At 35.4% G+C, this 11,793-nt stretch overlaps 1 protein-coding gene across 4 annotated transcripts in view; it reads right to left on the bottom strand.

Moving 5' to 3' along the window:
- The window catches only part of NLGN4X (neuroligin 4 X-linked), a 164,583-nt gene that overhangs the window by 14,311 nt on the left and 138,479 nt on the right, over window positions 1-11,793 (bottom strand). For all 4 annotated transcript variants that reach the window (XM_053970850.1, XM_053970849.1, XM_053970851.1 and 1 more), the window contains one exon: window positions 888-1,073. In XM_053970850.1, coding sequence (XP_053826825.1) covers window positions 888-1,073 — 186 coding nt within the window. The remainder of the gene's footprint in view (window positions 1-887; window positions 1,074-11,793) is intronic.

The raw sequence follows: 11,793 nt of genomic DNA, 5'->3' as shown, positions 1-11,793 counted from the left end.
GAAGATGATTACTGAATGCACACACTACAAAATTTCAATTTGTAATCAGTTAGGTTTTTCATAGTTCCATCTGCTTTACTTTGGCATGGCTTGCTCAACAGTTATTCACTGAAATTTTATTTGTATCAATAGACTGAATTGTGAAGCATAATTCTAAGTATTTCTAAATTAGGTGTGTTTTCCAGCCTCCCTGCTATAACTTCAGACTGTGGCTTACCTGTTACAAATTTCTGTCTGTTTCAATGTGATAGAAATGGCATGGATTAATAACTACAGTAGATATTTTGGTGTTGTCTTTTATCAAGTCTTTCAGATTTGGTCTTATCACCAGGAATATTTATAGTTCAGTACTGGTGCTGTACATTCTTGGAGTTTGGATTTGGGTTTTTTTGGAGGGTGAGGTACTGAGGGTAGAAATCCCACAGCTCACTTACCAAAATCTGAAGAACGTTGTGTGGGATCACATGTGGGGAGTAAAACACAGTTTTTAATAATGCCTAGTTATGTTTTTACTAAGTAAGGAAAGCATCTATATATATGTTTGAAGTGCAGCCAAGAGTGTACAAAAAAATGAAAAAGGTCATTGCTCTTTTCCATTTTAATTAGGGCAAATTCTTTGATAGGAGAGCCAGTGGAATCTGTTGATAAAGCTAGCAGAAGTATACTGCCCATGGCATTTGTTGCATGAGATTTATGCTGTAATAGCATTTAGTTTTCCTTATAAACATATTTATGTTGACTAATATAAATCCAGAATTCTATCTAGTAGGTATTTTACAAAAATTACAGACCTCATGTAATTCTAATTCAGCCTACTTCATTTGGCATTTTCACTACATTTTAACATTAAAAAAAAAAAAAAATTACTTTGCCTGGAGGATTGTTACCTTCTGAATAGTGGGAGAGTGTCAGGAGACTGACACAGGAAGCTCCTGCCCCAGATCCAAAAATAGTAACTCTCTTCGGGTCTCCTCCAAAAGATCCAATATTTTCTTCAATCCAACGTAAAGCTTGGATTTGGTCAAGCAATCCATAATTGCCTTTTGCAGCTTGGTCCCCAGTACTTAAAAAACCTATAAGGCAAAACCCCATAATTTTAGTTCACCAGATACAGAGTTAGCTACAGGATATCTACATATTCACAACACTTCTTCTCATCTTTTCATCTTCTGTGCTTTTTTTTTTCCTTCCTTTTAAAAGTCACAGTCCTAGTTAAATGTCTCCTGAGCAAGCAAAGAAACTCATTCTGTGTGCTGTTTAGCTTGAGTTTGTTTTTCCCTACTTCAGAGATCCCATTTATGAAGAATCACTATTTTCTTATTGAAATATTTCTTTAACAACAATACAGAAAGATGATTTTAAAAATTTTGTTACTGGATGTAAGTCAGGTACGAAATCTTAGGAAATAATTTTTGGGCAAAGATGTGAGATAGCCAGTCTATGACTGAAAACAACACTCCCTAACACATTAATTTAAATACTTCTTACCAAAATTGTCCTGAACTACATAGCTCTTTAAATTTCTGTACTTGTGATATGGATAAATGTACTCAGAAAAAAAAAAAAAAAAAAGGCTGAAGTAAATAGTAAAAGGAATATGAAAAAGCCTAGGGAAAAAAAATTACACTTCAGCTTCACAGAGGATATTTATTAGGAAGATAGCAGGTAAATCCATGGCAATATAGCCTTTGGTGGGGAGATTTTATCTGAACAAATCAGGTCTTGTCTTTCTCTTTGGAAATTGCAGGAAAACCTTTGCTACTGTGTTTTGTTCCTGAACTGTGGTTATCAGATTCTAGGAAAAAAGCATGACATGTTTGCTGCTTGTCTTGCAACTGAGAACAAAATGCCCATAAGATTAGGATTGAGATTAATTTCAGTTTTTTGAAACCAGCTAAGGCGAAAAATTGCAGTTATCCCTGCTGCCTATCATTCACAGTTAAGATCTTGTGCTATGTCCAAATTACCACATCAAGCCATGTACTCACAGTCCTCTCTTTAACTTCCACAGACCTTTGCCTGTTACACAACTGCAAAATCAGAAGTCTATTAGAAATACCTTATAGCATAGAGAAGTTTTCAGATGGACATTACTGATTTAGGCACCAGTGACAGCTGTCAAAGACAAAACAAGGACATCACTTGGTAGCTTTTTTCCAGCTAATTATTAGCTGAAAAAAATTTGCTAGAAGGGGGACCCAGGACTTAGGAGATCTATGGTCTGGTGCAGTTGGAAATGAAAGAGTCTGTTATCATAAACCATGTGAGCCTGCTGTAACAAGACCTCCATGCTCCTGACTGGAAGGTGAGTCTTAGGTCCCTAGTGGAAAAAAGACTTTGCAGTACATTTCCCAGGCTTTGGCAAAGGGGAACAGATCTCTTTGCACTGACTGTAATAATTTTTTTTTTATAGGAAAAATGAAAATACACATGATGGAAGGTATTCACATAATGGAGGAAACAGAATACAAATCATATCGATATTTCTAAATAACACGATAAAGTTTTTTCATTTAAAAAGTCTCTACTAATGGAAAGCACAGTTGTAAGAATGGCAGTAACCTTTTTTTTTCTCTTCTGTGCAAATGGAGAAAAAATAAATACTCTTAATCCATAATTGTCTCAATTTATTTTTTAACAGATGTGTTTTACCTCTTTTTTCACATGCCTTTATTATCTTTGTAAGCCTGTCAAAGAAAGAATAACCCACTTGCTGGCTTTGTTGCTGTAGCTCACTGCAATATTCTATAATACTCTATAATTAAGGCTTTAGTCAATCAGAACTATGACATCCATTGGATAAAGAGAGTGTTGTAACCTTTAAAGCAGAATGGTAATTAATATTCAGAGCCTAAACCTGTTTTAGTTCTACTAGCAGCATCAAACTAAAGCTGTTTGAACTTCTTAATTTTGAATTCTTATCAAATGTTCTAAAAGGTGAACTTGATAAAACTGCAGTCAATGAATATCTAAGGTTCAAAAGATGAATATTTTTTTTTTTGTTTCCACAGTTGTCTGCTGATTCTCATTAATTGCAAGAACAAATTTTCTTAATTTAAAAACCAATCACCATGGCAAAGAGTCAGTCTCACATTACACAAACTGAATTCATAAATCTGTCTTTTCTTTCCAAGGATATATTTTCTTTCATGCTCTGACGACCAGATCAAATATTTCTTCAAAGCTATTTGAAGAAATTCAGGCAAATAGTAACTATTTGTCCAGATATACACAACACTAAGAGTTTTTTGGTTTTTTTCTATATTACTTTGGTGAGGAGGAAAAAAATGCTTCTTTAAACTGAAGTTCTTGAAATAACAGTTGTTATTTTTCTCTGACTCTATGAAGGAAAGCATTCAAGAAAAATTCTTTAGTTTTAAGCTACTGGATAGAAATGGTCAAGGAGAAAAAGATTACAAATGGAAATTGCTGGGAATTTTCCTTTTCTACAACCTTTAAAAATGCATGTACTCAAAAGCTACATGCTGTCACTTGCACTGTTTTGATAACACAGTGAAGACACAAAGCTACGCACAAGGCTCCTTTAGATCTCACTTAGACAAAAAGAAATCCCTAGTTCTATCTTTGTGGTTGGTTTTCCCATATGCTACAAAAATCTCACTGAGATACTAAAACTGAACATACTAGTGGTGATATTACCCCATTACTACCAAATAATTATGCAGAGATCCACAGGGACAAGTAGGAGAGAAAAATATCCATAAAATCCACCCAAAGAGTTTACTTTTGTTCAGCTCCAGCCTTGTCTAGTGGTTGGAGGCCATCCCTACACATCCCTAGTATGGCTGGCAGACCTTCAAGAGTCAGTCTAAAGAGAACGAGTGGGCCGCCTGTCCACTGTACACATTTCATGTACTTTATTTTACCATGAGCAAGCTATTGTCTGGCCATGGGCTGAATGAATTACTTCTCATGGACACAGTGCATAAGGGGCAGGACATCTTCCAGCTGAGGCTCACCTGGAAGGGCCCAAGCTATAAGAAACTGCAACGTGAAACAATGTGCAAGGAGTGGTGACAGTACTGAGGTTTTCTGTGGAAATACACTCCTATCTGAATTAAAACACTATTGTAAACATGGTCAGGATCAAAATCATATTTTCCCAACCACAGGACTTCAATTTAACATATGCAGATTTAGGAACAAATAAAGATAATGGAGAAAACTGTCTAAACACCATTATGTTAAAGATCGTAAATTACGATCTGAGAACTATGACTTCACCCTTAGAGATAAATAAAATCACCAAGATAACTGTAATCTTGCAGTAATTTTCATTTTTAAATTTATATGACCTACTTTCTCATTCTTTTTAAATTATTTAAAAAAAATAATTACACAACTTCCCTTTTACATTTTGCACACAATAATACCCAATATTACATCACCGCAGAAGTCCATTTTTTATCTTCATATTTTGGCCCCATGGGCCTAATACATATCAAATCAATTTGATAGCTGTCTGAAAGCCTAAATTTCAACTGTGAATGTTCCTCCACTGCTTTGTGCCTTTTCCCCTCTCTCTCCCTCCCTTCCAAACCCCAAGTTGAGGGACTGTTTCCTAGTGGAAACAGATAAGGTTGCCTTGGTGAAAGCTGGTATTATATTACTGGCTCAAAATAGTATCAAAACTTACAAATACATTTTTGGTACTGGTAAACTGCACTGACTCTCAGATTTAAATAAAATCAGAAATTCAATCAACCGTATTATATTTTTTTTTCTATTTAAGAAGGAAAAATATAAATAATGAAAAATTGAACTTGATTCTATCATGAATTTTACTAGGTACTAAGATCAATTCTAAAAGTATATCTTGAAATGAAACATACGTTTCTTTTTAAATGAAGTACCTTTGCTTCAACTTCTGCCCTTCACAGGTTTTCTTAAAAACAAAATGTTTAATTTCTGAGACACAGCCCTCAGACAAAAAATAATGCCAAACTTATTAAGAAACATTAAACACCCAAGATGTCACAACGAGAAATTAATCACCAAGAAATCTATAGAAAATCAACAAGTTAGTGCATTTTGATCTATTTAAGTCCTCTTTTTTAAGCCTCTGCTGCATTTTCTGAGTTCACATTTCTTCTGTCTTTATGCCTTTTCATGACTACTGTCCAATAGCCTGCTGCAGTTTGTTTGTCAGGTGACACATAAAGATTGATCGGTACAGCAACTGACCAGAACTGTGACATAAGCAATATAAATAAGATACTGGAGACTGTGCTTCAGAATACAATCATGTCTTTTTTGTTTATATTTGTGAAATACCAGAGTAGGGCCTTTTCAAAGCAAAGAGCAAATGGCAAGCATACAGCAGAGCCTTCATATTTTCTAATCAATTTTGTCTGTACCTATCATATTTAGTACTGTAAAAGTGAACCAGTTCAAATGCAAAGTAAAATTTACTGGGGACTATTGAGCACATAGAGACTATGTTGGTTCAGGAAGATCCTGAAATATAAATAGTTGGAGAATAGAGAAGCATCAGAGGAAATTATCATATAAGTTTGACCTATGCTTGCCCTTCCCTAACCATTCCCAAACATCCCCAATAGTGTTTGGAAGCAGGATGTTTGGCTGGATGATAGCTTGGTTGGAATCAATATAATTATATATTTTTTGGGTTTTTTTTATTCTATTAACAGTATGATGTAAACATTACTGAAAAGCTGGTGGGATGCAAGATAGAGTGATGGTGTCCTTGGCACAGGTTTAGCAGAAAAAAACCCAAACTCCTGCAGCATGACTGGCCTATGCAAAGCTGAGTAAGCATCATGGCTACACCTGAAATTTCTACCTAGAGACTAAAACAAATCAGAGGACTGTCGATTGGCTATGTATGGGTCTGTGCAGAAATAATGTTACACAGAGACTTCTTCATCCTGAAAACAAAACAACAATGCCTTTCCTCCAGCTGCAAATTGGTTTGAAATTTGCAGGTCCTCTGCCAAAACAAATGTTTTAATATTCAGAAACTTGAGAAGTAGGATAGTGTGTGATTCTGAAGCAGCAGTCACAAAAGGGAATTTCTGCATGCTATGGCTATTTACTATATCCAGCTGCAAATAACACTCATTTAAATTTTAATTCAGATTATGGTAAGTGAAGAGAAACAAGCAGTGAAAATAACTCAGCTTATAGTTTTTATATGAGTGTATAGATTATGTTAAAATATAAAGGACAGTGGTGCTTTTAATTCAACTTTCTAGCTTGGGCTTAAGAAAACAGTCTCTTCTGATTCTGCCTTGATAGATTCTTTTCAATTACTTCTACTGGGAAGGTAAAACATCAATCTCTTTGTTTAGAAAGAACATCTCATTACTACATGCAGTACAAAAGAATAGGTCAGAGATGGTGAGGTGAGAATATTATTTGTTTCTATATTGATTCAGTAATGAAACCAAAAATCTATTTTTTTTGCAATTCAGTAAAACATCTAATCTTAAATATATAAAAGTCTTTTGAAAATGTTCTGGATAATAAATGTGCATAAGAACACTTAGCAATAAAAGAATGAGAAAAGACAACAGGATACATTTTAACAAGATTTAAGACCTACTTTTATGCATATTTCTAAACAGTGAAAAGCTTCTTAACATAAATTTATCAGAACACCAGGGAGATCAACAGTTTCCTTTTGCCAAGCCATGACGATATTCTATAATGAAATGTTTTTAAGGAATCTAATTGAAATTAGTACATTAAACTTAAACTGCATTTAAATTTGCCTTGTTCATTGCAAAATGCTCTGAAGCTATTGTGCAATAAATATCTGGTGTCATCAGCCTATGATTTGAAAATATTTCATAATCACTGATCTAGATGGTCAAATCCAAAGGCATTTAACAAGAAAAATATGCCATGTCTACCTATGGAACAGTAATGAAGTTACACACTCTTTCTTCTCAGATGAGGAAATACAAAAAACAAGCACAAGAAAAATTATAGATTGAGACAAAGCACAATAAGTGAAAGAAAGAGAAAAAAAGTAACTAAAGGAAAGGACAACATTTGACACCTCCCAAAAGCAGCTTGCCAGTCTCTGAACAACAGCTACTTGGAAGTCAGACACACACCACGTCTTGTGTCCTCTGTGTGATGATACAGCATGGGACATCTGCTTGGTCAGTGTGGGTCCACTGTCCTGGTTCTTGCTCACCCTCCCAAACCCTTGTTAACCTCCAACTTATTGTCTCTGGGTAGCATGGGAAAAATAAAAAGCCTTGGACCTGTGTAAGCACAGTTCAGCAACAACCACAAGATCAGTCTGTTATCAACACTACATTAGCTATAGACACAAACCACAGTGTCATATGGGCTGCTCTGCAGAACCTTAATTCAGTCCTTAATTCCTACCTTAAGAACCTTAATTCCCACCTGTCCTAGTACAGTATTTTACAGCTATGGCACAATCTCCACTTCTGAAGTGATGCCATTTGCGTTTTGCCTTTTTTTCTTTTATATGTTCTTTGTATTAATCCACATATATTTGTAACTCTGCCAGCTATTGTATTAGTAGCTACTTTTCCCAGTACTTTTCCATGGCCTTTCCCTCAGCAGAAAGACAAAACAAATTCCAGAGCCCCAAGCCCAGGAGATACAAGGCCTCAGCGCTATCTTGGCTCTACCTGGGAACCAAGGCCAAGAACAACTCTTTGAGATACATTCTCATGGACAGAGTACAGCCAGTGCTGAAGAGGGGGCTCCAGAGAAGGGGCCTGACTTGGGGGGATTGCATCACCACTTGTCATCCTAATTGGTGCTTTTTATCAATTTTGCTAATTTCCTAAAACCTATACATGTGTACTCATTCCTGTAGGGGTGGGCTTTTGTGGACATCTTTCCATAACTGCTCCTGAAGGCCTTCAAATAAAGAGCCCCTTTTATATTACCTCCTTACTAAAATTATCTTGAGTTTCATTTCCAGGTTGGGAAAAAGGCAACAAAAGCATCTGGTTACTTTGTAGAAGTGCCTGTCTCATCCAGAAGAGGTGCTATAGGTCTATGAAAGCTAGAAATTATTTTATTATTTTCATTACAAAATATAGATGAAACTTACATGAAACTAAGGCAAAATAAACATACTTTTGATTTTTTTTCAATTAAACAATCAATATTATGATGCAGAGACAACATCTGTAGCTGTATATCCATAAAAGAGAAATAAGACACAGAAATTTTACATATTTTAAAGACATAAAAAGACATTAGGTTTACTCCTAAAAATGACAGGAAAGTTAACCTGCATGACATAAATGGTAAGCACCAGCTTTAAAAACAGCAAGGGGATTTTTGTCTTTAATTATCAGCTTCAAAAGGTTAGAATCTTTCAAATAAAAGGGTTATGGGATATTAAGTGTAATTTTTTCTTTGTAGGAAAAACACCAATTGACCAAGCTGACAATATTATTGCATTAATATACTGGTGTCAAAACCCAAGTGCTTACAAGCCACTGTGAAAATGAGAAAGAAAGGGTTCATGATGCTAATGTTAAGAACTTCATGAAGAAATTTTTTTTTCTTCCATATTTAAGAAAAGAAGTTGCCCAACATATTTTGTTGCTTTTCTGCAATGTTACTTTTAAGAGAAATAAAATTTCTAACCCCCTACCACTGGCACCCATTAGACCAGGCTGCTCAATGTGGCCATATCCAACGTGGCCTTGAACACTTTCAGAGGTGTTCATATCCACAGCTTCTCTGGGCAAACACTGGGCTTACTTTGCTCCAGTGCTTCAGCACACTCACAGCAGGAAATTTCTTCTGAATTTCTCCTCTTCCAGTTTAAAGCCATTACCCCCTGCTTTATCACAGCACCTGTGAAAGCTCCTATCCAGGTTTCTTGTAGTCAGTACTTTTAGGTACTGAAAGGCTGCTACAGGGTCTTCTCGGAGCCTTCACCTGTCCAGGCTGAGTAACTTTAACTCTCTCAGTCAGTCTTTATAGGAGAGGTACTCCAGCTCTCCAATCATCTTCATGACCCTTCTCTAGATTTTTCAGACAGATCCATGCTCTCCTTAGGTTGGCAGCCCCAGAGCTAGGCAGAGTATTCCAGGTGACGTAAAAAAAGTAGGAAAAAGCAAAAATGCAGCATTTAGCAAAAACTACATGCCTACTGGGTTGCCAGACATCATGCACCAGTTAGAAAAGGAAATGTGATTTCAGACAGCAGACTTATGCAAGGACTGACAACAGAGAAAAGGGTGGTGCTTAATAAGTGAACATTAGCAGGGGTCTTGCTTCTGTTCCATGGACAATCCTCACCCTCTTAGGTACCATTTTCTGTTGCAAGGCATAATGAGTTATTTCACTGGGTCGTGTTGTTTCCTCTTCTCAGTTATATATATAACCCCCTTTTTATTGCTTTCATAGCCTCAGTAATCCAATCATTTAAACAGAGATCAGGATATTTTAAAGTATGTTTTGACTATTCTAAGTTTAAGCAACTCTAGAGAAACACCAGCAAAACATATATAACTATGATGTTTGCCAGAAGACTTTGATAAAGTGGAGTCATAAATTAGATGTTGTTTTTTTTTTTTTTTTTTTTTTTTTGTAATCTGGGACATTCCCTCAACTTGGGAAAAAAATATTGAAGATAATAATATGTTATGCTCCAATCAATGAAAACATGCAGTTGCTTGATTGTTTTTAGCACATTATATCATATGTTTTCTATAAAGCTCTGAATAAATTTGGAAGGTCATGATTAGTCTTGTCCTAAGACATTATCATAACAAGTGAAATATTTTTTTCTTTTTTGTACTAGTTTTGGCCAAAATCTGATGATTTAAAAGATTTGACTGTACAATTCTTAGTCAATTGGAGATTTTGCAAGGCATTCAGTTAGGTTTATTCTCAATAATACTATATAAATGCATAAATAACAAACATAAAAATATAATACATAAATAACAAAATAACCATTAAAATAAATTAGCAGGTGAAAATGACCACTATTCTATGAAATGTGGTCCTAATGGGAGACTGTCCTACACATTGTTCACTTTTTATTATCTAGCAGTATTTTTCTCTTTGTATGTTATTATTCATGTCATTGGGGATGTAATTTGATTTTAAAAGTTGTAATAACAAAGGAGTTTAAACTTATTCTTTAAAATAAGATGAAAGTACCAACATTTAAATTTTGGAAATTTTAATGAGCCACTTGTTGATAGCTGAGTTTGTGGTACTATAGCTACCATTTCATAGGCATCACACAAACTTCCTTAAGTGGTATGTAACAGCTTCCTAATAGAATTACTTATGGCCCTTAGGGAGGAATTAGATTTTCAGTTATTAAATTCATAATTTAGAAAAGGAAATGTTGATTAGATTTGTTTAATTTATTGTTCCAGCTAATGTGAGATTTTCCTGACTAATATATTTATTCTTGGGTTTGGGTTTTGGTGCTTTCTTCTGTGCTTCTCTGATTAATAATATATGTTTTATAGCACTAAATCAATATAAAGGTTAACAGTAATGCATTACTATTATCCTTTTTATTTGTTTGGGTTTTTTTTATGAACCTCAGGATACACTTACTTTGTTCAGCTAATAGTGATGGTTTCAGTTATTACACTGTTTTTGTTTACATATTCATATATTGATTTGCAGACCATGTGAGAAAATTTGAATAAAGAATACTTGAATAGAGAGACTAAGCTAGAATTGTCTTTAGAAAAAAATTTGGGATTTCTAAGTATCTTCAAATTGTGCTCTAGCTCTTATTTTTTTCTCCAGGATGGATTCAGTTTTGGTGATTTCTGAGAGACCACTGGAAATTAGGAAGTGACAATTCCCAAGTGTCAGATATGATTTCTGGGGATGCCTTCCATCTCATCTCCCCAATGCTCACTGTTGTCATATTCAAAACAACACATTTCAGAAGCAAATTCAGTTCTTAATCAGTTGCTATAAAATATTCACGTTATCAATAATTTGGCCTCTCAGAGATATGAATTGTAGGAGGACCCTACTCACAGGGGTGAACTTTTGTAAAGATTAGTCTCCAGAAAATTTTCGATTATAGATAGCGGCAGGAGAGAAAGAAAAAAAAAAAAAAAAAGAAACCACCACCTTTTCTAGAAGACAGATTAGAACATTGAGTCACAGTCTTGCTCTGATCAGCCACTAAGTAATCACTCTTCACAAGACAAGAAAAATTTTATAGGAATTATCTTTAAGGACATAACAAGCACCACCTCAGTTCCTCCTGATATGTGCCACCAGGGGTGCAAGGGAGGCACCCACAGAAGGGTGTCAGAAGGGACTCATTTTTCAATACAGCAAGGTGGTGTTGAAAGAGCAGGGAAGAAGGTGATCAGTTACTACTCTAAGGAAAGTACAAGAAAGATGGAAATTACAGAGAACTCACCTGGGAAGCAGTGCAGGTCAGACGGACAGCTGCATAAACTGCTGCCGTCCATCAGGGCTGAGCGAGGTTGTGACAGCAGTTCCCATGTTTTGGTAATTTGAGCTACCCCCTCTTTTAAGAAAATGAAACATACTACCAAAATCTCCCAGATGACTCTTATTCCTGTGGAATCCGTCCAGCTCTCCTGGCATTAGCTGACATGCATTAGAGCAGCAAACACTTGATTCACCTGCATTCAATACATCACTACTAAAAATTGAATCTCTGCTAATTTCTACTCCTCATGATCCTCAATGTGTTTGAAGGCAACTGAGATCCTCTACAAAACAAGCAAAGCTAAGAGGTCTCAGGGCTCAAATTCTAGCAAAGTAGTTGTAAGAATATGATAA

Source organism: Vidua macroura, chromosome 2 (genome assembly GCF_024509145.1).
Source record: "Vidua macroura isolate BioBank_ID:100142 chromosome 2, ASM2450914v1, whole genome shotgun sequence".
Classification (NCBI taxonomy): domain Eukaryota; kingdom Metazoa; phylum Chordata; class Aves; order Passeriformes; family Viduidae; genus Vidua; species Vidua macroura.
The sequence above is the reverse complement of the archived record's forward strand: the minus strand, read 5'-3'. Positions and strand labels throughout refer to the sequence as shown.